The sequence below is a fragment of the Littorina saxatilis genome, linkage group LG3, assembly GCF_037325665.1.
Source record: "Littorina saxatilis isolate snail1 linkage group LG3, US_GU_Lsax_2.0, whole genome shotgun sequence".
In the NCBI taxonomy this organism is placed as follows: Eukaryota; Metazoa; Mollusca; class Gastropoda; order Littorinimorpha; family Littorinidae; genus Littorina; species Littorina saxatilis.
In genome coordinates, this window is record NC_090247.1 from 54,497,999 (window position 1) to 54,521,247 (window position 23,249).

Here is a 23,249-nt window from a genome sequence, read left to right on the forward strand (position 1 = left end):
TGCAAATAAACTCAACACTGTCTGATCAACACAATGGCCTCTGTCTAGATATCACAGGCCTGCAATGAATTAGTTCCTGGTTGGGAATACTGACACTTTCTATGTGCCTGTTACATTTCCCACAGACATCTGTGTCACACAAATGTAGAAAAGGCTGAAAATTGAAAACGCAAAGCATCAAGTCGACGGTGCAAAGCGCCTAGCCTTACTAGGGGGGTCCGGGGGCATGCCCCCCCTGGACAAAAAATTCTCCAAAGAACCCAGATGGTGCAATCTGGTGTCATCTGAGCTCCAAGTTTGCCATTAAATTCTGTTTTTAGAATCAGAGTTTTTAGTATCAATTTTTGTTTTTTTTGAAGAAAAAAAATATATACATGTATTATATGGTTTAAATTTGTTAAAAAAAAATTGATCTGTTGAGACAAACAGGAAAATGTAACTTGTAACACAATCTGTGCAATCTGGTTTACTTTCAAACATAAAAGTTCAAGTAACTGAGGCGGGCGGTAGCAGTGCGTGAACAAAGTACGGACAGTTTTCGCGGACTTTTGCGCAGAGGCAAAAGTAACCAGTGCTTTTTTTTGTGTGCCTCCATCCCTTATTTTTTCGGCGGACACTTTTGCTTTTTGGGCGGAACAAAAAAAAGATTCGGCGGAAATCCGCCGTTCGGCGGACAATTCCCATGCCTGCACACTACAGGATGTGCTCCGCATTTGAACAACAACAAACGTCAGTTAATCGTGTCGTGCTTTTCAGCAGACTAACAAAAAGCAGAGACTACACGTTAGGTTGATTGTTTACAGTCTCGGTGCACATGTTTTGCCTGTTTGCTCTAAGTGATATTTTCCTCAACACTTTAGGAATTTCTAATCGTCTGGTAGTCTCTTTTCTTCAAAAACTTCGTGAGAGGGTTGACCTACAATTTCAAAAGTTTGTTTAAGATTTATGTCTTGTAAACTTCAACCATTCCAGCAGTGCTTACTCCTCATTTTTTACCAACAGGCTAACTTGCTTCAAGTGCACTCTCTCTCTACCTATCTGTATGAAGGCCTTCTTCTTCTTCTTTGTTCATGGGCTTAGACTCCCACGTTCACTCATGTTTTTTGCACGAGTGGAATTTTACGTGTATGACCGTTTTTACCCCGCCATTTAGGCAGCCATACGCCGATTTCGGGGGAATATGAAGGCCTGAATACAGAACTCTTGAAGATAGTGATATTTATTTTGTTGTCCGCTTTAAACACAGTAAGCTTTGACACCCAATCCTACCCTGCTCTTTCACTACAGTGTTCAATGGTTAGATTTCATGTCAGATTCAGATGCATGTCCTCTATGAAAATGCAAACTAAGCAGAACAGTTAACTTATTGCTCAGCTAATCGTAGGGGCAATTTGAGATTCTGCAGAGCCCTGCTGTCCTCTCTCACCTGTTTACTGAATGCGAAATCCATTCCCACTTTTCCCCACCCCTCCTATTGGTAGAGCTTGAGTAGCCAGTCCCTGCTACACTACTTACCCCTTCAGAGACATACCTGTGAAAAACATAGTCTGGGGGTGCAAATGCCTTGCTTTTTACATTTAGTCAAGTTTTGACTAAATGTTTTAACATAGAGGGGGAATCGAGATGAGGGTCGTGGTGTGTGTGTGTGTGTGTGTGTGTGTGTGTCTTTGTGTGTGTGTAGAGCGATTCAGAGTAAACTACTGGACCGATCTTTATGAAATTTTACATGAGAGTTCCTGGGTATGATATCCCCAGATGTTTTTTTCATTTTTTTCGATAAATGTCTTTGATGACGTCATATCCGGCTTTTTGTAAAAGTTGAGGCGGCACTATCACACCCTCATCTTTCAATAAAATTGATTGAAATTGTGGCCAAGCAATCTTTGACGAAGGCCGGACTTCGGTATTGCATTTCAGCTTGAAGGCTTAAAAATTAATCATTAAAAATCTGAAAATTGTAATTAAAATTATTTTTTTATAAAACGATCCAAATTTACGTTCATCTTATTCTTCATCATTTTCTGATTCCAAAAACATATAAATATGTTATATTCGGATTAAAAACAAGCTCTGAAAATTAAAAATATAAAAATTATGATTAAAATAAAATTTCCGAAATCGATTTAAAAACAATTTCATCTTATTCCTTGTCGGTTCCTGATTCCAAAAACATATAGATATGATATGTTTGGATTAAAAACACGCTCAGAAAGTTAAAACGAAGAGAGGTACAGAAAAGCGTGCTATGCAGCACAGCACAACCACTACCGCGCTAAACAGGCTCGTCAATTTCACTGCCTTTTGCACGAGCGGCGGACTACGGTCATTGTGAAAAAATGCAGTGCGTTCAGTTTCATTCTGTGAGTTCCACAGCTTGACTAAATGTAGTAATTTCGCCTTACGCGACTTGTTATGATTCAACTGACTGACACCACCACCCAGGCTCTGACAAAAACAGAATACATGTACCTGACTCACTCTCAGGACTTTGAGCCACTGTACAACCCTCATAGGAGAAAGTACGTTTGTCTGATTGTGCTTTGTGCACATTAACTTTGAATTTGTTTGTACTGTTCTTTCTTTCTCTTCATTTTTTCCCTTCAAGGTATGTTCATTTTCAATGTTCTTGTCATAATATTACAATAAGATTTAACAAGTCATGTGAAGCATTATCAGAACATTTAGTCAATCTGTCGGCCTGAAACTAAAAGATCAACACTAAAAATCTGGGATCCTTCATCACCAAGACTAGTAAGGCTTAGGTAGCCAGAATCCGAAACCGAGACCGGTCACATTGGTCTCCGCGAAGCATGCAAATATACGATCGATTATCGTTTATTTTGAGCACATGTTCAGGATAAACATGACATATCTATGTATTTTTGGATTCCGGAAGTAAATAAACAAAATACAATGCAATAATTTGTGAATCTGTTGTTCACATTTCTAGAATTTTAATGAAAAAATTCTTAAATCATTTTGTAAGCTTCCAATCATAAATGCAATCTCACAGTCCAGACTACGTCAAAGCTTGCTTGACCTAAATCTGAATTACAAAATGAGGACGTGACAGTGCCGTCTCAACGTTTTTTAAAAGGAGGACATGACGTCATCAAAGATATTTATTAAAAAAAATAAAAGGTTGGAGATATCATCTTGAAGAATTCACATGTAAAGTATCATGTGCAGCAGTTTTCTGGGAATTGCTCTGCAAACACACACACACACACACACACACACACACACACACACACACACACACACACACACACACACACACACACACACACACACACACACACACACACACACACACACACACACACACACACACACCACCACCACCACTCTAATTGCGATTCCCAGTCTATCTGAATACATTTAGTCACAATTTGACGAAACGTGAATGGTAAAATGCTTCCTGTAAACTCAGCACCTAAGGAATGAATACATTTTTCCCTTTGAAAACATACAAAGTGACATGTATATTCGAGGTGTACAAACGCATAGCATTATGTAGGAGTAAGCTGACTAACAGTAGTAACACCACCATCCAGGCTCTGACAAAAAAGCAGTACAAAGATAGGTACTCTCCCAGCCTCAGAACTAAGTTACCCTACTTTCCTGGTCATAAGGTGCGACTTCGACCCCTGCGTCTTGTATAACAAGCGCCTAATCCGTGTATGAAATACGAAAAAAATCAAAGAGACCGCTTGAGTACCAGTCAAACAACTTGTGATAATGCATGTTTCAGCTACTAGGTACTGCCCTGCCTTTGATCTGGCCGCACACACAGATTTCCACTCTGTTAAACTCGGTCACTGACCCCGATGCAGGAAGTGTTTCCTCTCTCAGATATGACAGGGGAACCACCTCTCATGGCAAAAACTGGGTCATTGACCCCTGGGAAGAAGGTCTTTTAACAAGGCCACCCAGCTATCACAATGCCTTTGATCTGGCCGCACACACAGAGCACACATATTTTCACTCAGTTAAAGTCGGTCACTGACCGGTCACTGACCCCGATGCAGGAAGTGTTTCCTCTCTCAGATATGACAGGGGAACCACCTCTCATGGCAAAAACTGGGTCATTTTGGCGCGCCCTATCGGCCCCCTGCGTCCAATGGGTGACTGGATTACAATTTTTTTTTAAAAGAAGGGGGTGCGTCTTAGGTAACGAAGCGCCTTGTCACCCGGAAAGTACGGTACACACCACTAAATCTGCGACACATGTCTTGACCACTGCTAGATTTTCAACACTTTCTGCCCCTTTTCACAGTGGAACCTGCCCTGGTGACCACCTGTCAGTAATAACCCCTTGCCCGTGTACACCAATACAAACGTACCAAGTTTTGCTATTCTAGTGCACTTTTCAAAACAGACCACCCATCTTCTTCTTCTGCGTTCGTAGGCTGAAACTCCCACGTGCACTCGTGGTTTGCACGAGTGGAATTTTACGTGTATGACCGTTTTTACCCCGCCATTTAGGCAGCCATACGCCGCTTTCGGAGGAAGCATGCTGGGTATTTTCGTGTTTCTATAACCCACCGAACTCTGACATGGATTACAGGATCTTTTTCGTGTGCACTTGGTCTTGTGCTTGCGTGTACACACGGGGGTGTTCGAACACCGAGGAGAGTCTGCACACAAAGTTGACTCTGAGAAATAAATCTCTCGCCGAACGTGGGGACGAACTCACGCTGACAGCGGCCAACTGGATACAAATCCAGCGCGCTACCGACTGAGCTACATCCCCGCCCAAGAAGACCACCCATCTATGATGACCACTTTTGGTCGGTTCCTTGGTTGGTTGACAGGTTTGACCAGACCTGCCAACCCTTGTCGGCTTGTGCACCCTCGAGTGTAGCAATTTAAAAAAAAAAAATGTCAGCATAGCAAATGGGGTTTTGGTGTAGCATTGTCTAAAATGTATTAGCACATCCACATTTAGGCTATTTCACGCAAAAAAATAAATATGTTAAAAAAAAGTTAATTTAGAACACAGAAACCTTGCATAACAAGTTTTATCATGTTCATATTTGAACCAGGGAACTGTGACCTACCTTTTCGTCAGGCTTTGGAGGCTTGCCAGCATCTGGCTTTTTGCCTGTGTTGCGGAGTTTGATTGGCCCGCCCTGGAAGATGTTCCCCAGTCCCACCCCCATCACCTTCTTCCCCTTGATTTCCTGAAAGTCCGGATCTTTCTCCCCTGCAACAAATATTCATAATCCATGAAAGCAATCCCAGCTAAGTTAGAAACCTGACAGCATCTTAGTCCGCTGGCAAATCAATGTCTTACAAAGCTTCATCAATTTATAGTACAATGGTATCTATCTGTGGTATCTATGAAGGGAAACCCAACCAGAAACGACCATATCATGCAGGTATCCTTTCAGATAGCCCCCCACCCAAAAATAAAATATTGAAGTTGTTTTCGTTTGTTTACAGTGGCACCTTGTTATGTGGCTTTTCATTGGCCAGAAAGCATGCGACCTGTGTTCCATGGATGTCAAAAAAGAGTCACTTTCGTTGTAAAGTATGCAAAATCGAGTTTTGTCATTTTGAATCAATTATTTTTTTTGAAAGGTCTAAACAAGTTCTAGTGTTGGAATGAAAAAAATTGGGTCGGTTGAGGAATCAGAAACAATATATACTTGCAAAGGTTCAAGTGCCAAGATAGCGCCAAACAGCGAGACACAGAAAAATCGTGTATAAATCATCCATTTCCATTTTACATGTACTTACCACTCCCAGCGTTTGTGGCTGGTTGCTCCCCCTCTGTATCCTCGATCATCTCCACAAAGTTAGAGGGAAAGACGCCAGACTTGCCGCCAGCCATTCCTTCCCACCAACCCTCTTCCACCTGAAACGGCAAACATCCAACAGAAAACTTAAATTCTTGCCTGCATGCTCCCAATCTTGTAGCCCGTTCAAAAGACAGAACATTTGAATTCACTGTCACTGTTATGTAGGCATCAGTTCATTTTCATTTCTTTATTGTCCCATCGCCGGTTGTCATGTTACCGAGGTTTGTGTTCAAGGGAGGTAATCTAGTGTGATTATTTTCCCTTTATCTTCTTGAGTACGGAACTTTGTCCTTATTTACATAATTGTTATGCAAGCTCTGATTGGTTTGTCATTTACCCATACCCTTTTACTGTTGGACACTTGATTGATTTTCCTTGTTTATTTGAATCAGAAGACTCAGATCAAACCAATGATTTATTCAGCTTTATTCTTCTTTCTATGCGTTTCTGTTCAGCAGATCAATACCCATGGCAGACTGCCCACAATGTAAAGATTTGTTCAATTCATATAACCTCTTGATGTCTCCGCCATCACATCTTTCTGATCACTCATTCATGTTGAATGTCATTTGTGAAGATCTCATTCACACTCACAGGTCACTCAGAATTTAACAAAATCCTAGTTCTCCTCTTTTTTCCCCCTATACTGACACTACAAAAGTACAACAACAAACAAGTCGCGTAAGGCGAAATTACTACATTTAGTCAAGCTGTGGAACTCCCAGAATGAAACTGAACGTAGTCCGCCGCTAGTGCAAAAGGCAGTGAAAGTGACGAGCCTGTTGGTAGCGATTGCGCTGTGCTTCATAGCACGCTTTACTGTACCTCTCTTCGTTTTAACTTTCTGAGCGTGTTTTTAATCCAAACATATCATATCTATATGTTTTTGGAATCAGGAACCAACAAGGAATAAGATGAAATAGTTTTTAAAACGATTTTGGAAATTTAATTTTGATCATAATTTTTATATTTTTAATTTTCAGAGCTTGTTTTTAATCCAAATATAACATATCGTCGCTGTCGTCCGCTAACCGTGCAACTGCAGAATCAGTGATTTTACAGGAGCCTCAAAAAACGCGTTGTCGACGGCTGCAACGTCATCCCACATTTGACATGAACTTGTTTCTTATGCTTTACCTATATGTGTAAACATGTGATATAATAAAAAAAAAATGCAAACTATCTAAAATGTTCGTATTATTTCAGTTACACGCTTGACGACAGAAAATCTGACTGAAGTTACACGGTTAGAGTCAAGAGAGAGAGAGCTAACCGTGTAAGTGGTACATAATATGTCAAGAGAGAGAGAAGAGAGAGAGAGCCTAACCGTGTACTCCGTCCCCTAACCGTGTACTCCGTCCCGCCTGCTCGCGTCTCTCATGCACATACACGGTTAGCGTTTACAACATGTGACAAATTAGAGCATTTCCATTGGTCGCAGACACAAGATATTTATAGAAGACATGTGTGAAGTCTGTGATTAGGGTTTGAGATGAAATTTTTTTTCTTCATATTTTGTCGCTTACACGGTTAGCGGACGACAGCGACGATATGTATATGTTTTTAGAATCAGAAAATGACGAAGAATAAGATGAAATTGTTTTTGGATCGTTTAATAAAAAAATAATTTTAATTACAAGTTTCCGATTTTTAATGACCAAACTCACTCATTAGTTTTTAAGCCAACAAGCTGAAATGCAATACCAAAGTCCGGCCTTCGTCGAAGATTGCTTTGCCAAAATTTCAATCAATGTAATGGAAAAATGAGGGTGTGACAGTGCCGCCTCAACTTTTACAAAAAGCCGGATATGACGTCATCAAAGGTATTTATTGAAAAAAAGAAAAAAACGTCCGGGGATATCATACCCAGGAACTCTCATGTCAAATTTCATAAAGATCGGCCCAGTAGTTTAGTCTGAATCGCTCTACACACACACACAGACAGACAGACAGACAGACAGACAGACAGACAGACAGACAGACAGACACACACACACATACACCACGACCCTCGTCTCGATTCCCCCCTCTATGTTAAAACATTTAGTCAAAACTTGACTAAATGTAAAAAGAGCTAGATGTTAGACTTAATACTAAGCTACAGTAAAACCTGCATCCAGCGGACCCTTAATTCGGCGGACACCTTTGCATAACGGACACTTCAAGTGAGGACGGATGTATTTTACACTCAAAAACACCTTAAAAGAGCGGACACCTCAAAGGCGCGGACGCGGACACTCTTTTTTGGTCCCGATTTGGTTCGTTACCTGTCAACAACGGTCCGCCATCTTGGTTCTGCAAATTCTCGCTGGCGATGTGAACGCGCGAGAAGCTTATTTTGTAAGCCAACGACAGCACTTGAAAGATTGATTTTTTGTATGGTGCACGCTCATTGGTCGATGCCGTGAATTAAACTGAACTCACAAACAAAAACAAGTTAGGGTTTCTACTTTCTGTACTGTGATGCATCTTCGTCTCATCCTTCGTCGATCGCGGTCTCATCATGTCAAAACGGAAATTTCTGACTTAAGAAGAAAGAGTCGATGTGATAAAGAAATTGAACGGCGAACTCTTCGAGTGGTTTTCGAGAGCTCGATCAAAGAATATTCCCGTGAATGGCCCATTGCTTCAGATAAGAAACCGATTGCACCTCTTTCTCTCTCTCGCTTGTTCTCTCTCTCGCTCGATCGTCCTCTCTCTCTCTCTCGCTCAGTCGCTCTCTCTCTCTCTCTCTCTCTCTCTCTCTCTCTCTCTCGCTTAGTCGTTCTCTCTCTCTCTCTTGCTCGTTCTCGCTATCGCTCGTTCTCCGTTCTCTCTCTCTCTCTCTCGCTCAGTCGTTCTCTCTCTCTCTCTCTCTCTCTCTCTCTCTCTCTCTCTCTCTCTCTCTCTCTCTCTCTCTCTCTCTCTCTCTCTCCCTCTCGCTCGTTCTCTCTCTCGCTCGTTCTCCGTTCACCCTGAAATGCTGACAGCTGTCATGAACTTGAGTAGCATTCTGAAGATGTGCGTCTGAACCAAGCCAGACTGATTCTGGTTTTGTACATGTATACATGTTGCATGTTGAACTTGTTTTCTTTGTCACTTTCTGTATGACTACATGTAATGCACAGTTTAGAATAAAACTATTTGGCTGTGTTTTTTCTTCCCAAAAAATGTCTGCGCATTCATATTCAAAAGAAAGGACACCTTTGTACAAAGGACAGTGGCAAGGTTCCCCAAGGGTGTCCTTTGCTCGCAGGTTTTACTGTACCTCACTTTACAAGGCAAGAGAGATTTGTCCAAATTAAGCTGTCAAAATACAACTTATGGCATATGATGCAATAAGCAAGGCTACTACTGTCAAAATACAACTTATGGCATCTGATGCAATAAGCAAGACTACTACTGTCAAAATACAACTTATGGCATATGATGCAATAAGCAAGGCTACTACTGAGTGAAACATGAACAGAACCTAACTAAACTTCAAGATGGACCAAAACGGGAAAGCATACCTCCTAATCAAAAATACTGTAGACCACAGAATCACAAATAGCTAATACACCATCAAAATAGCTCAATACTGGTTACAATAAATGTTATAAAGTCTGGACTCTGGTCATCCAGAAGGAAAAGAATAGCGCATGAGGAAACTACCACAATGCAACTACAGGGATTTGATCGGTTTTCAATTACAGTCATTTCAGCAACCAACTGATAACCTCTGTTGGCTGAATCACGAACAGGAAAAGAGTTACATCTGCTGTTAAAATTAAAAAGAAGCAATGTGACTACTGTATTGTTTTAAAGCAGTATCAAAAACTATCATTTATTTTAGAAATTTCCTGTTCTGCTTTGGAAAACAAAACAGATATGACCGGCCTTTATCTTCCTCTCTGTCGTATTGAGTTAAAGTGTTTCCAAATTTGATCTTATTAATCAATCAATCAATATGAGGCTTATATCGCGCGTATTCCGTGGGTACAGTCTAAGCGCAGGGATTTATTTTTTTATTTATTTTATTTTTATTTTATGCAATTTATATCGCGCACATATTCAAGGCGCAGGGATTTATTTATGCCGTGCGAGATGGAATTTTTTTACACAATACATCATGCATTCACATCGGCCAGCAGATCGCAGCCATTTCGGCGCATATCCTACTTTTCACGGCCTATTATTCCAAGTCACACGGGTATTTTGGTGGACATTTTTATCTATGCCTATACAATTTTGCCAGGAAAGACCCTTTTGTCAATCGTGAGATCTTTAACGTGCACACCCCAATGTAGTGTACACGAAGGGACCTCGGTTTTTCGTCTCATCCGAAAGACTAGCACTTGAACCCACCACCTAGGTTAGGAAAGGTGGGAGAAAATTGCTAACGCCCTGACCCAGGGTCGAACTCGCAACCTCTCGCTTCCCAGTCCCATATTAAGTAGACGAAAGAGACACAAATAGTATTAACACACGTACACCAGGCATGGGAATTGAACAAAGTAAAAAAGGCTGAAAATTTGTAACGAATTGTAAAGTCGATGGCATGTAGCGCCTAGCCTTTCTAGGGGTACTGGGAGAAGGCCCCCCCCCCCTCCCCCCCGTAATTTTTTTCCTCCAAAGAACCCAAATGGTGCAATTTGGTGTCATCTGAGCTCCAAGTTTGCCATTCAATTCAGTTTTTAGAACCCTTTTTGCCTCCCCCACTTATTGTTTCGACGGACACTTTCGCTTTTTTGGCGGACCAAAAAACATTTTCGGCGGACAATTCCCATGCCTGGTACACAGACACAAACAGAGCAACTTGAGTCATCCGAGCGAATAGAAAATACAAAGCACAGAGAACACAAGGTCAGAGTACAAAGCCTTATAAAGTGTTCACAGAACATTCCTTACCTCTTTGATAAAGTCAATTGTCTGACCAACACTAAGATCCAGTTCATCTTCGTTCTCTGCTTTGTAGTCAAACATCACTTTGCACTTCTTGTTTTTGACTGGCTCTGTAAAATCAGAAACACACTTCCTATGATCAACGATAAACGCCATATTTGACTGGAAAAACACCAGACTGAAACTTTTGTAACCCTTCTACACTGCAAGCAGCAGTTCACATCACGCTTATCAGTAACACACACAAGCACTTACATATAATGATATATCTATAGTACTTCCTTAGTTTCGTAGCTCCTGTTCTCATTTTTATTGTCCCTAAAATGTAACCATTTATTCTTAATTTTTTAGATTTTCGTTATTGTTGTGTAAATTGAGGGTGACACAGACTACTTAAAATGTAATAAGTGCATAAACTAGCTCCAAATTTCTTTCTGAAACTGATTATCTTCCTTTTAAAAATAAAACTGAACTCCACCCCACCGTGACCTTCAAAGTTCCCACATAAAATACAGGAGAAGGTCTGAGGTGGTACTCATGATTGATATCACGAGAAGAACCATATCTGACATGTAAGAAAAATGTTGAATACCTTTCTTTTTGACAGACCCTTGGGCACCGGGTAAAGGCACGCCATCTTTGAACTTGTTGGCTAACTCTCTCACAGACTTTCTTTGTGTTGCCTCTCGTTTCTCATCTTTCTTGGTTCCACTTTCCTTTGGTTTTAACTGGAAAAAAAAGTTTAAAACTTTAACAATAAAAAAATCAAAACAGTTCAGCTCTGACTGAGAAAAGAAATGTGTATTATGCCTGGGAGCTAACTTCTACCATTAATAATAATCAAAACACACACAAACACTCACAAACAGACACACATTTCCAGACTGACAATGACAGTCTTCAACATTATCTGTCACAATATAAATATCAATCAATCAATCAATTAATAAATGCCAAGGCACTGCATACCCCCAGTGAAGGACAAATCCGCTCTCTCTCTCTCTCTCTCTCTCTCTCTCTCTCTCTCTTGCTCTCACTCACTCACACACACACACACACACACACTCATTCACACACAAACATAGGCCCTACACACAAACTCATGCACACGCACATACACATTCTCTCTCTCTTACACAGACATACAAACACACACACACAAACACGCACGAATGCATGCACGCACACACACATAAGTAACCACATTCTCTCTCTCTCTCTCTAACACACACACACACACACACACACACACACTCACACACACACACACACACACACACTCACACGCACTCTCTCACACAAACTTCACACACACAAAACACACACCCATACGCACATATAGACAGACGGACATACACGCCTTTATAAACAAACACACATACACACATACCCTTACGCACACACCCACTCTCTCTCTCTCACAAACAGACACACACACACACACATTTACATATGCACGCACGCACACACACACACACTTAGGCTCACACACACACACCCACATACGCACACATACACACACACATCTAAATAACTACATTTTCTCTCTCTCTCTCTTTCTCTCTCTCTCTCTGGAGGTGAGCACATCTCAGGCTTCCGGCCGGTCGCATTTTTCCAAGCTCCTGCTTGTTCATCAAGTTTTCCTAGTTTCACGCTGTTTTGTTCAACCAAGGTTAGTACAAGTGTATGCAAGACTACAACAGTTAGAATGCCGGTGGAAAATATAGCGTTCCGTGCCATTTGGGGTGGATTTTGTGCTGTTTTTCTTAACTTCATGCGTAAACGGGTAAAAGTGACAGCAGCCATGATCAACAGTTTCACGAGAAAGTCGAGCACGGCCAGAGTACAGTGTGTGTTGTTGACAGTCATCTTACTGCATGTGTTGATGTGTGCCAATGACATTGAAAGAAACCCGGGACCAGTGCATAGCATTCAAGAAGGCATTGAAGAAAGACTCCACAAGATGATTCTGAGTACAAACGAGCAACACGCATCAAGGTTGGAGGGTACAATTTTCCGCCATTTTGATGAACGATTCGCTGACCTTTCAACCAGACTAGTAGGACGCATGGAGGATTCTCTGCGAGCAGTGACTGAACAGATAGGTCTTATCCAATCCAGAATGGATTTTCTTGAAAACAGTCAGAGAGAAATGGAAGATAGACTAGAACATTTCCGCGGATCCGTTGATGACGAGCTTGATACACTAGAAGCCTTTTCCAGAAGAGACAATCTAAAGTTTTTCAACGTTCCCCAGACTGACACAAGTGGAAAAGAAAGTTATGACGTGTGTGCCACTGCCCTGATAAACGTGCTGCACAACACAGTACCAGATAAACAATGGTCGCGTGACGACATAGTACGTGCACATCGCCTTCACACGAACAGATCAGGACCGCAACCTATGATAGCAAAGTTGGCGAAGTGGTCAGACAAAATGGACATTTTAACAAAAGGCAGAGACAAGTTGAACGAGAAAGGTGTGAGGGTCGCATGTGATCTGACGTCAAGACAGCAAAGCATTATCCGACAGCATCGTGACAGGGGGATCCACGCATACTACAGGGGCAACACGCTGGTTGTGGACGGACCGCTCCAATCTCGCCGCAGCCACAGGCACCAGAACGACAAGGAACATCACAGGAGTTACGCAGCCGCAGCCCAAAACAACAGGTACATGAACGAGTACTCAGATGCTGTCAACTACGACAGGTACTCTCGTGCTGCCAACCACGACAGGCACAACGAAGCTACGCACTACGACAGGCACTAAAGCAGGTACCGTGATGCAGCGCGGCAGGATTCCAGGCTTCACGGCTGGGACCAACACTGTGACACTCACCCGCATCCACGACAGAACGACGCTCCTTCGGGTCTTTTAGAGCCCGGGGAATTCCCATCCCTGCTCCGCTCCAAACCCCGACCCACCCCTAAATCCCCACCTCCCTCCAAATCCCCACCCACCTCCAAATCCCCGCCCACCTCCAAATCCCCGCCCACCTCCAAATCCCCGCCCCCCTTCAAAATTCCATCAGCTCCCAGCCTTACAGGCACAGACAGCGAAGCAGAGTGCCAGAGGGACCGACCACCTCACGGAGACGACAAGCCAGCGTCAGAGTCAGGACACTCCCGAGTTTCTGCGCGCTCAGACGTCACGACAGAGGAGCCTTCGCCCGCGCAAGACCCCTTGCCCCAGTCGCCGGTGGCTGAACTTGGGGCTTCCCCGCAGGAGGACACCATCGAACCCGTCATCGATGACGACAACACAACCGCCTCACTCCCTCTCAGTACGGTAATACAAGGAAACCCCACGAGGGTTGAACGCGATGTTGTTTTTCATGATGCCCTGGAACCAAGTAATGCCGAAAACCCCGTGCAAGGCGTGATGACCGACAGGCCACGGACAAGGTCGAGGGCTGTGGTTGATTGTGGTCGACAGCTGACACTTTGAGCCGTGGTAACGATACGCCACGAAGTCAAATGAGTGAGGGGTAGGCCGGGCCAACTGTGACATTACTCGACGGATTGTCAAGTTTATGACATATAATATTGAAGTGTTGAGAAATGTTTATGACTGTGAAATAAGAGCCTACATTGAGAAGTTTGATATTGTCTTGCTAGTTGAAACGTTTTCAGTTACCTTTCCGTCCTTGATTTTTCCGTTATATGATGTGTTTCTTTCTCCAGGTTTAAAAGTTTCAGACGCAGTCACCGGGCGTCTCTCCGGTGGTGTAGCTTTGTTGGTTAAAAAAGAAATCAGCCATTTCGTCGAAAGAGTAGAAACAGAATACGATAATTGCGTTGTATTAAAATTAGGAAAAGAGTTGCTGGGGTTAGAGAGTGATGTATTACTGCTAGGGACATATCTACCACCAGCCAACTCTGCCTATTACAACGAAACTGAAATTTCAAATGGTGTGTCTATTATGGAAGAGTGTATTTTGGATCTTATAGAAAACGTTAGTGATTTGCCCTTTATTTTGTTTGGAGATTTGAATGCAAGAACAGGTTCTCGGAATGCACGTGAAATGCAGTGTTTTTATGATGCAGATTACTTCAGTGTGTTCCCGTCACAGAACACTGAAGTCGAGGAAGGAGACGATTGTTTTGAAGAATGCGTGCGTGTGTCGAAAGATAAAGAGTAGGATGTTCTTGTTTTTGTTTACTATGTGCATTTGTATGCTGGTACTTGAGATGTGCTCATCTCCATGAAAAGGGCCCAAGGCCTACTCATTAAAACATTCAGACTTCAGACTTCAGACTTCTCTCTCTCCCTGTGTGTGTGTCTCTCTCTCTCTCTCTCTTACACACACACACACACACACACACACACACACACACACACACACACACACATACACATACAAGAACAGACTCATGCACACGCACGCGCACACACACACACACACACATTTACATGCGCACGCATGCACGCATACACACACACACAGTGACTCACACAAATCTCATACACACAAAACACACACTCATACGCTCATAGACAGACGGACACACACACCTTTACAAACAAACACACATACACGCTCATACACACATAAACATACACACAAACTCATGCACACACACATACACACACTCTCTCTCTCTCTTTCTTACACACACACACACACACGAGTACAGAGTCACGCACGCGCGCACACACACACACAAACAGTAACACTAACACATGTGCACAAAATGAACACACACACACACACACACCGCGCGAGAGAGAAAGACTACAGGGAGGCATGACGTCATGATGCATTAATTGACGTCAAAGACTTTCGACCGTGACGTAATCTTCTTACGCAAGCTTTATCCATAGACTTGGAAACTACAGAATTTCTACCCGTACAAAGCGGCCTTGGGTGGCGTTTGCTAAAAAAATGGGGGTGCCTATTGCACCCACCGTATTTTAGTTAGTATGGTCCCAATTTTTGGTGAACTTCCATCTCCAACTGTAGCCCCTGACCGGGCACAACGAATCCTTCTTTATCATGTATTATCGGTATGAACATTTCTCAAGTCGATTATAGTATAGCGTTCGTGGGATACCTCCAGCTTCGCTGGGATAAAATATAAGAATTATTAACATTTCTTAACAGTTATCACTAAATTTACTTTAGCTTAAACTTTAACTAAACCTTTTACAAACTCAAAACACAAAATGACCTGCCCTCCTTCCCCTGAGTCTCACAAGATCTGAGAATATTCAAAAGCAGCAGATAGGTCGCTTCTTCCAGCCCTTACCTTGACAAAGTTTTCTGGAAACATGCCCTTCTTTCCGTTGAGCTCCCCCTCCCACCAACCTCCCTCAGCCGTGATGACATGTTTGATGATATCTCCGGCACGCAGCGTCAACTCATCTTCTTGTTCTGCATCGTAGTCAAACTCCACCACCGCCTCCGCTAACAAACAAAGTACAGTGTAATCAGAGCCATCAAGATAAAACACTGTCGTAGTCAAATTGAAATATCGTTGTATCAGTGATGTGAAGCACCATCTGATGCAAGGAAGCTTCACATGAAAGAACACCTTCTGTTGTCACTGTCAGGTTTGTCAAAATTATCACCACCAAAGTATACCCCTCACGACAGAACACCTTTAAAGTTTAATATAATAATATGGGGAAGGAGCCTAAAACCAAGGGTATCATTTCATCACTCGTACCCCTGTCCACAAAGCACACTCACAAAGTACAACTAAAGCCATGCTGAGAAATTGTGTAACACATCACCAATTATCACCTGGGACCAATACAATCACAGGGTTAAGATTTGTATCTATCATGTTTGTGTATCACTGTTTGTCATCATTTTCATGTGTTTTCATTCCTAACCAGCTGGGGAATAAATAACTCTGTTCTCCATGTAACAAATCGAGGTGGGTTTGAGCTTTCAGGCGAAACGTGGATTGTCAAAGTAAAACTAAAAGCCAATCTGTTTGTTTGATGTGTTGAACCGTCGCGGCTTTGGATTCATGTTTCCGCAGACAACGATTGTAAGCATTCAGTGATTCACTCTGAAAGAGTCAGATCCAATCAATGTTGATAATTACCGCGTCGACTCATTGTAAATTTGCAACTTATCTCTGTAATAGCAAAATGCACAACGAAAAGACATAAAAGTAAAACACTTAAATTAAAAGAAAATGAATATGCCAAAAACGTACGGAACTTGCAAACATGATGGCAGCTCTATACATTACATTACCTTTGACGTCACAGACAAGTATGACGTTTTATCTCAAACTACTGTGACGTGCTTTGAGTCCTGGAATTGCATTCTAACAATTACATTCAGAATAGGAATTCCATCTGTTAGTGTTACTGTGTGTACTTTTGCTCATCCAAAATAATGACAAAAACGATGTTTAGTGGCTTGTTGTCAGACCAGCATTTTTTGTTGGTCCTCGCGGAGCATATCGCCTTCGGTTTTCATATTTATCAACCTTGGCCTTGATCTATAAAGATGAAACTGAAGACAATATGCCCCCCTCGGACCAACAAAAAAGCTTGTCTGTCAACAAGCCACCAAACATCTTATATTAGGCCAAAAAAAATAATAGGTGTGGTTACGGTAACATAGCCAAAAAAAATAGGGTAGGAAGGTAGGCAATCACTTTTTTTTTTGTTTTTACTTTTTTTTCTAATGTGTACAAATTAAACCTACTTGACAGGGAAATAAGTGTGCGACTCGGGCGCTTTCGCTTTCATTGCGTTTTCTGCACTCGTTTACTTGGTTTTTTTGGTATTTTTTTGACAAATGTAATAAAAAGTTATAGGGTCGGCCCCAAAAAATAGGGTAGGTCGGGTTACCGTAACCACACCTATTTTTTTTTTAGGCCTTATAATGTCTTGTGTGTGTTCATTTTTGTGAAGAATGCATCACCAGTAAATTATGGGAATCTAAAATTTAGAATCTTTACAGTGAATAAGGTTACAACTACAGTACAAGAAAGGTGGGTTGGAAAAATCCCTCATGACAATAAAAAAATCTATTCAAAGACAGTGGTGGAGTCGGACATGAAGGACAAAGAAGCCTTGCATGGAAATGTAAAACTCAGCAGAAGGCATACATGTTCCAACAGGCAACTATGGAGAAATAAAGAAAAATCATCTTTAGTTTTATTCAGATAGTATACAGGCACCTAATGAAGAGATTGAAAGTACAGCGAAAGTGAAAAAATAAACCTAAATCTAACATATTTCCCAGCACCTTAGGAAAGAAGAAGAGTGAATATCAGACATTTTTCCTTTCAAGGGGTGTGATTCAACCCATTGAAAAATGCAATGACACTAGTAAGGTCAATGCTTCAACTGTTGTAACAACCCCTTGAATTTATTTAATTAACAATTAAAATGACTCTAGACTTAACTTTTGAAAGTGTCACAGTGATCTATAAATGATAAGTCTCTAACAGTAAAGTTTTTTCCCTCATGCCTAGGTTGAAGGCTACAGTTTGCAGTTGCATGCTATGTCCATTAAATCTTTATGTGACTGTGAGACACGCCTCTCACCTCTGCCACACCTGAAAACTTTGGCGCTTTCCAAACGGCAAATGTATTCAACACTGAATTGCACGAGGAATTTGAAAGCCTTGGATAGATCGCATTGCAAAATGCCATTCAAATTTCTGCCTGATTAGAATGCTAAACATTTTAGGTGTCGGCTTATCTCAAGAAATTTGGAAGCCTAACCCCCAGGGCACCTCCTCATTCATTTGTCGACATAAGGGAAGTAACTCCAGGCACTTACACTGACGGTTTACAAAAGAAAATATACTTGCACGAAAGCATATTCTCCAACACAACCGCATATCTAAAGATCCTATAGTTAACACACGTTCTACGTCCAAATTAAAGAACGAGCATGAACGGTACGTTGTTCATTGAAATGGTAAACAGCAAGACGAGCAGACGACAGAGATGAGATTCCCTCCTTCCGCTTGGCATGTTTGGAGCATGTCTCACCACCAAACCGAAAAGTGAGCCGTGAGATTTGAAAGCCAAAATCAAAAGATACGTACTGTTAATGAAAGCAACGCGCATTTCGTACATCTGTTCAGCCGCAAATAGGGACACGCACAAGGAAATTACGGCAACGATGAGGAAGTGACACCGGATTCACATCACTAAAAGTAAAGATTCACCTATCGTTTGGCCAGCTCGAGGATGCACTTCCGCAAATAATAAACTGTCACACTGAGCTCAAGTTTCGTTCGACAACTTAACCGGAAAATAAACTTCATCAATGAATACATACCCATTGTCAGGAAACAGGCGCTGTGAAGCTACATGCAAAACTGACCCAATTCTGCGGCACAGTGGTTGATAGTTGACACGATCAAACGAATATTTCTTAGACAAGATGGCGCTTGACCATGTGACTTTTGAGGCACTGCCTGGGATAAATATAGGCACTCGAAATCCCTGAATGTTTATGGCTGCGAAGTTCGCTCTTGCATTGCCTCCGTGTTTTAACTACTGAGAGAGAGAACTCGAACTCGAAAACTTTATTCCGGAGAGAGAGAGAGAGAGAGAGAGAGAGAGAGAGAGAGAGAGAGAGAGAGAGAGAGAGAGAGAGAGCATAAACAGTACATTTTGAGCTTAGAAGTTAGAGTTAGCGGAGAGGGGGAGAGAGAGACTGAGCCGTGGGGAGCAGCTATAATCACTGAATGAAGTGTGTACATAAACCGCAACTCGTCAGTTTGAGCTAAGAAAGCTACTTCTGATCGGTAGACAGATCACTGAGTCGAGTGGGAGTACTGTACGTGATATTCACTGAACACAAAAACAAAAACATACAAACAAACTAGCCGGTGATAAACGCCACTTATTCCCCCCCCCCCCCCACACACACACACATACACAACAACACACACAAAACAACAAAACAAAAAAGCAACAACAACAACAACTTCATTAACAACAACAAAAAACAAACAACAGCAACAACAACCAACAACACTAGCCTGGCCAGTATTGATGGACAGACGGACAGAACCATATTTTTTTTTAATACTGACGTTATCGTTGAAAAGGACAAAGAAGAACAATTAACTAAAGACTGAACAGCTTGGATGAAGAAAAAAAACAGACCCTTAGTCGTCTCGATTCCGGGCCGGTCAACGTAAAAACATTTAGTCTAAACTTGACTAAATGTAAAACGTGATATGATGCCGAACTGGTAACCGTGACTCAGTGACTCGTAAACATGACCCGGCCCATGACGTGTTATACACAGTGATGTATGGGAAAATAATCAGTACTGAAAAACACCCAAACGCAAAAACAAAAACAAAACAGAAAGAAAAACAAGTCCCGTAAGGCAAAAATACAACATTTAGTCAAGCTCAGTCGAACTCACAGAATGAAACTATTGTGTGTGGTTGTTGTTTTTCCTTTGTTCTTTTTTTAGCGCGTATGTTGTGTGGGCCAAGACAGGATTATCCATCCTGCTGTTGTGGAGTATACTATGTTTTGATATTTATGCGCCACTGTGGGATGTTTATTATGCGCGCAGCAAATCCTCAGTGAAAATATGTACATGTCTTTTAATCTCATTTCAAGCGCGACATTTTGCATTATTTTATTATGGTATTTTATTGAAGCACGAATAAAGCTTCCAGTCACTCCCTCATCTTTGAGTGGTCTCCTTTTTGTTTAACGCAAAAACAAAAACAAAACAGAAAGAAAAACAAGTCGCGTAAGGCAAAAATACAACATTTAGTCAAGCTCAGTCGAACTCACAGAATGAAACTGAATGCATTGGATTTTTTCCGCAAGACCGTAGCCTACACTCGTAGCATCGTCAGTCTGTCCACCGCTCGTGGCAAAGGCAGTGAAATTAACAATCCAGAAAAGCGCGGTAGCGGTTGCGCTGAGGAGGTTAGCACGCTTTTCTATATCTCTATTCTTTTTAACTCTCTGAACGTGTTTTTAATCCAAACATATCATATCTATATGTTTTTGGAATCAGGAACGGACAAGGAATAAGATGAAATTGTTTTTAAATCGATTTCGGAAATGTAATTTTAATCATAATTATTTTTTATATCTTTATTTTTCAGAGCTTGTTTTTAATCTGAATATAACATATTTATATGTTTTTGGAATTAGAAAATGATGAAAAATACGATAAACGTAAATTTGGATCGTTTTATAAAAACAAGAAGAGCAAACGCTCGATCGAGTCACTTTCGCAGTTCTGAATATTATATGAGGCATCAGATGGACAGGAAGAAATTGCTATTCACAACACAATGAGTCACGTTCACATAAAATTTGAGCCCGGTCACTTTTATAGTTTCCGAGAAAAGCCCAACGTTAAGTTGTGTGTTGCCGAACAGAAAAGGCTAGTTATCTCCCTTGTTTTTCTGATAACGTTCGTAAAAGGCTACAGATGTAAATACTTTGATGAAAAGAATAATCCTACAAAGTTTCAATCACATCCGATGAACTTTGTCAAAGATATAAAATGTCTAATTTTTCCTTTGACGCTGACCTGTGACCTTGAAAAAGGTCAAAGGTCAACGAAACCATCGTTAAAGTGTAGAGGTCATTGGAGGTCACGACTAAACAAAATATGAGCCCGATCGCTTTGATAGTTTCCGAGAAAAGTCCAACGTTAAGGTGGTGTCTACGGACGGCCGGCCGGACGGCCGGCCGGACAGACTAACACTGACCGATTACATAGAGTCACTTTTTCTCAAGTGACTCAAAAAATAATTTTAATTACAATTTTCAGACTTTTAATGACCAAAGTCATCAATTATTTTTAAGCCTCCAAGCTGAAATGCAATACCAAAGTCCGGCCTTCGTCGAAGATTGCTTTACCACAATTTCAATCAATTTGATTGAAAATTGAGGGTGTGACAGTGCCGCCTCAACTTTTACAAAAAGCCGGATATGACGTCATAAAATACATTTATCGAAAAAACGAAAAAAATCATCTGGGGATATCATACCCAGGAACTCTCATGTCAAATTTCATAAAGATCGGTCTAGTAGTTTACTCTGAATCGCTCTACAACACACACACACTGGGCTTAATACAATCAGTCAATCAATAGGACGCTTATATCGCGCATATTCCGTGGGTACAGTTCTAGGCGCTCTGCAATGATGCCGTGTGAGATGAAATTTTATACGGCCAGTAGATTGCAGCCATTTCGGCGCATATTTACCTTTCACGGCCTATTATTCCAAGTCACACGGGTATAGGTAGACAATTATTAACTGTGCCTAAGCAATTTTGCCAGGAAAGACCCTTTTGTCAATCGTGGGATCTTTAACGTGCACACCCCAATGTAGTGTACACGGGGGGTGTTCGGACACCGAAGAGAGTCTGCACACAAAGTTGACTCAGAGAAATAAATTTCCGCCGAACGTGGGTTTGAACTCACGCTGACAGCGGCCAACTGAATACAAAACCAGCGCGCTACCAACTGAGCTATGTCCCCGCCACTGGTCGTGAAAACTGTTGGGCTCAGTCACCATCTCAGGATCTGTCCATGGCCAGGCTTTTGCACAGGATACGACCATGCATCCCTTCACTCGGACTGACACTACCCAAAAATAACATCCTCACTTTAAGTGCAGTGTTAGAATTGTGTGCTGAACCATAGACCATTTATCCTGGATCGCCAACTAGCTCTCTCTCCGCTCTTTCTCTCTATTACGAGGTAGCGGCCTCTCGCATTTAGGAACCTACGCTTTAATGGCCTTTCAGAAATCAATATGAGGCTTATATCGCGCGTATTCCGTGGGTACAGTTCTAAGCGCAGGGATTTATTTATTTTTTATTTTATTTTTATTTTCTCAATACTATCCTCCCTCTCTCACATATTCAAGGCGCAGGGATTTATTTATGCTGTGTGAGATGGATTTTGTTTACACAATACATCACGCATTCACATCGGCCAGTAGATCGCAGCCATTTCGGCGCATATCCTACTTTTCACGGCTTATCATTCCAAGTCACACGGGTATTTTGGTGGACATTTTTATCTATGCCTATACAATTTTGCCAGGAAAGACTTTTTTGTCAATCGTGGGATCTTTAACGTGCACACCCCAATGTAGTGTACACGAAGGGACCTCGGTTTTTCGTCTCATCCGAAAGACTAGCACTTGAACCCACCACCTAGGTTAGGAAAGGGGGGAGAAAATTGCTAACGCCCTGACCCAGGGTCGAACTCGCAACCTCTCGCTTCCGAGCGCAAGTGCGTTACCACTCGGCCACCCAGTCCACGAAATCAGGGGGATGTCATATCCGGTGTCGATTGTAAACATGGACGAAGTTGCCGAGGTAAGTTCTGAAAATGCTAAAATAAACACAGCTAAAGTGCATATGGAACATGTTTTTCGATGAGTTTTGTTAAGTTTAGTTTGGAGTTTTGGAAAAATCCAGTTCATTGATCACCTCCTATTGTCACAAATAACTGGATCGTGCTTTCTTTTCACTGTCTTCGAATCGCTGGCCTTTCAAACCGGACGTCGTAACCTCGAAGGGTCACGTGACGATTTGGCGGTCCAGGCTATTTGGTCTATGCTCGGACTGACACTACCCAAAA

At 41.8% G+C, this 23,249-nt stretch overlaps 1 protein-coding gene across 6 annotated transcripts in view; it reads right to left on the reverse strand.

The window, feature by feature from the left end:
* The window catches only part of LOC138962688 (SH3 domain-containing kinase-binding protein 1-like), a 40,528-nt gene extending 21,466 nt beyond the window's left edge, over positions 1-19,062 (reverse strand). For all 6 annotated transcript variants that reach the window (XM_070334607.1, XM_070334611.1, XM_070334608.1 and 3 more), the window contains exons 1-6: positions 18,938-19,062; positions 15,924-16,081; positions 11,263-11,398; positions 10,677-10,780; positions 5,746-5,863; positions 5,064-5,209 (exon numbers count right to left, since the gene is read on the reverse strand). In XM_070334607.1, the coding sequence (XP_070190708.1) occupies positions 5,064-5,209; positions 5,746-5,863; positions 10,677-10,780; positions 11,263-11,398; positions 15,924-16,081; positions 18,938-18,941 (666 nt within the window). In that variant the 5' untranslated portion in view covers positions 18,942-19,062. The remainder of the gene's footprint in view (positions 1-5,063; positions 5,210-5,745; positions 5,864-10,676; positions 10,781-11,262; positions 11,399-15,923; positions 16,082-18,937) is intronic.
* Positions 19,063-23,249: the final 4,187 nt, after the last annotated feature.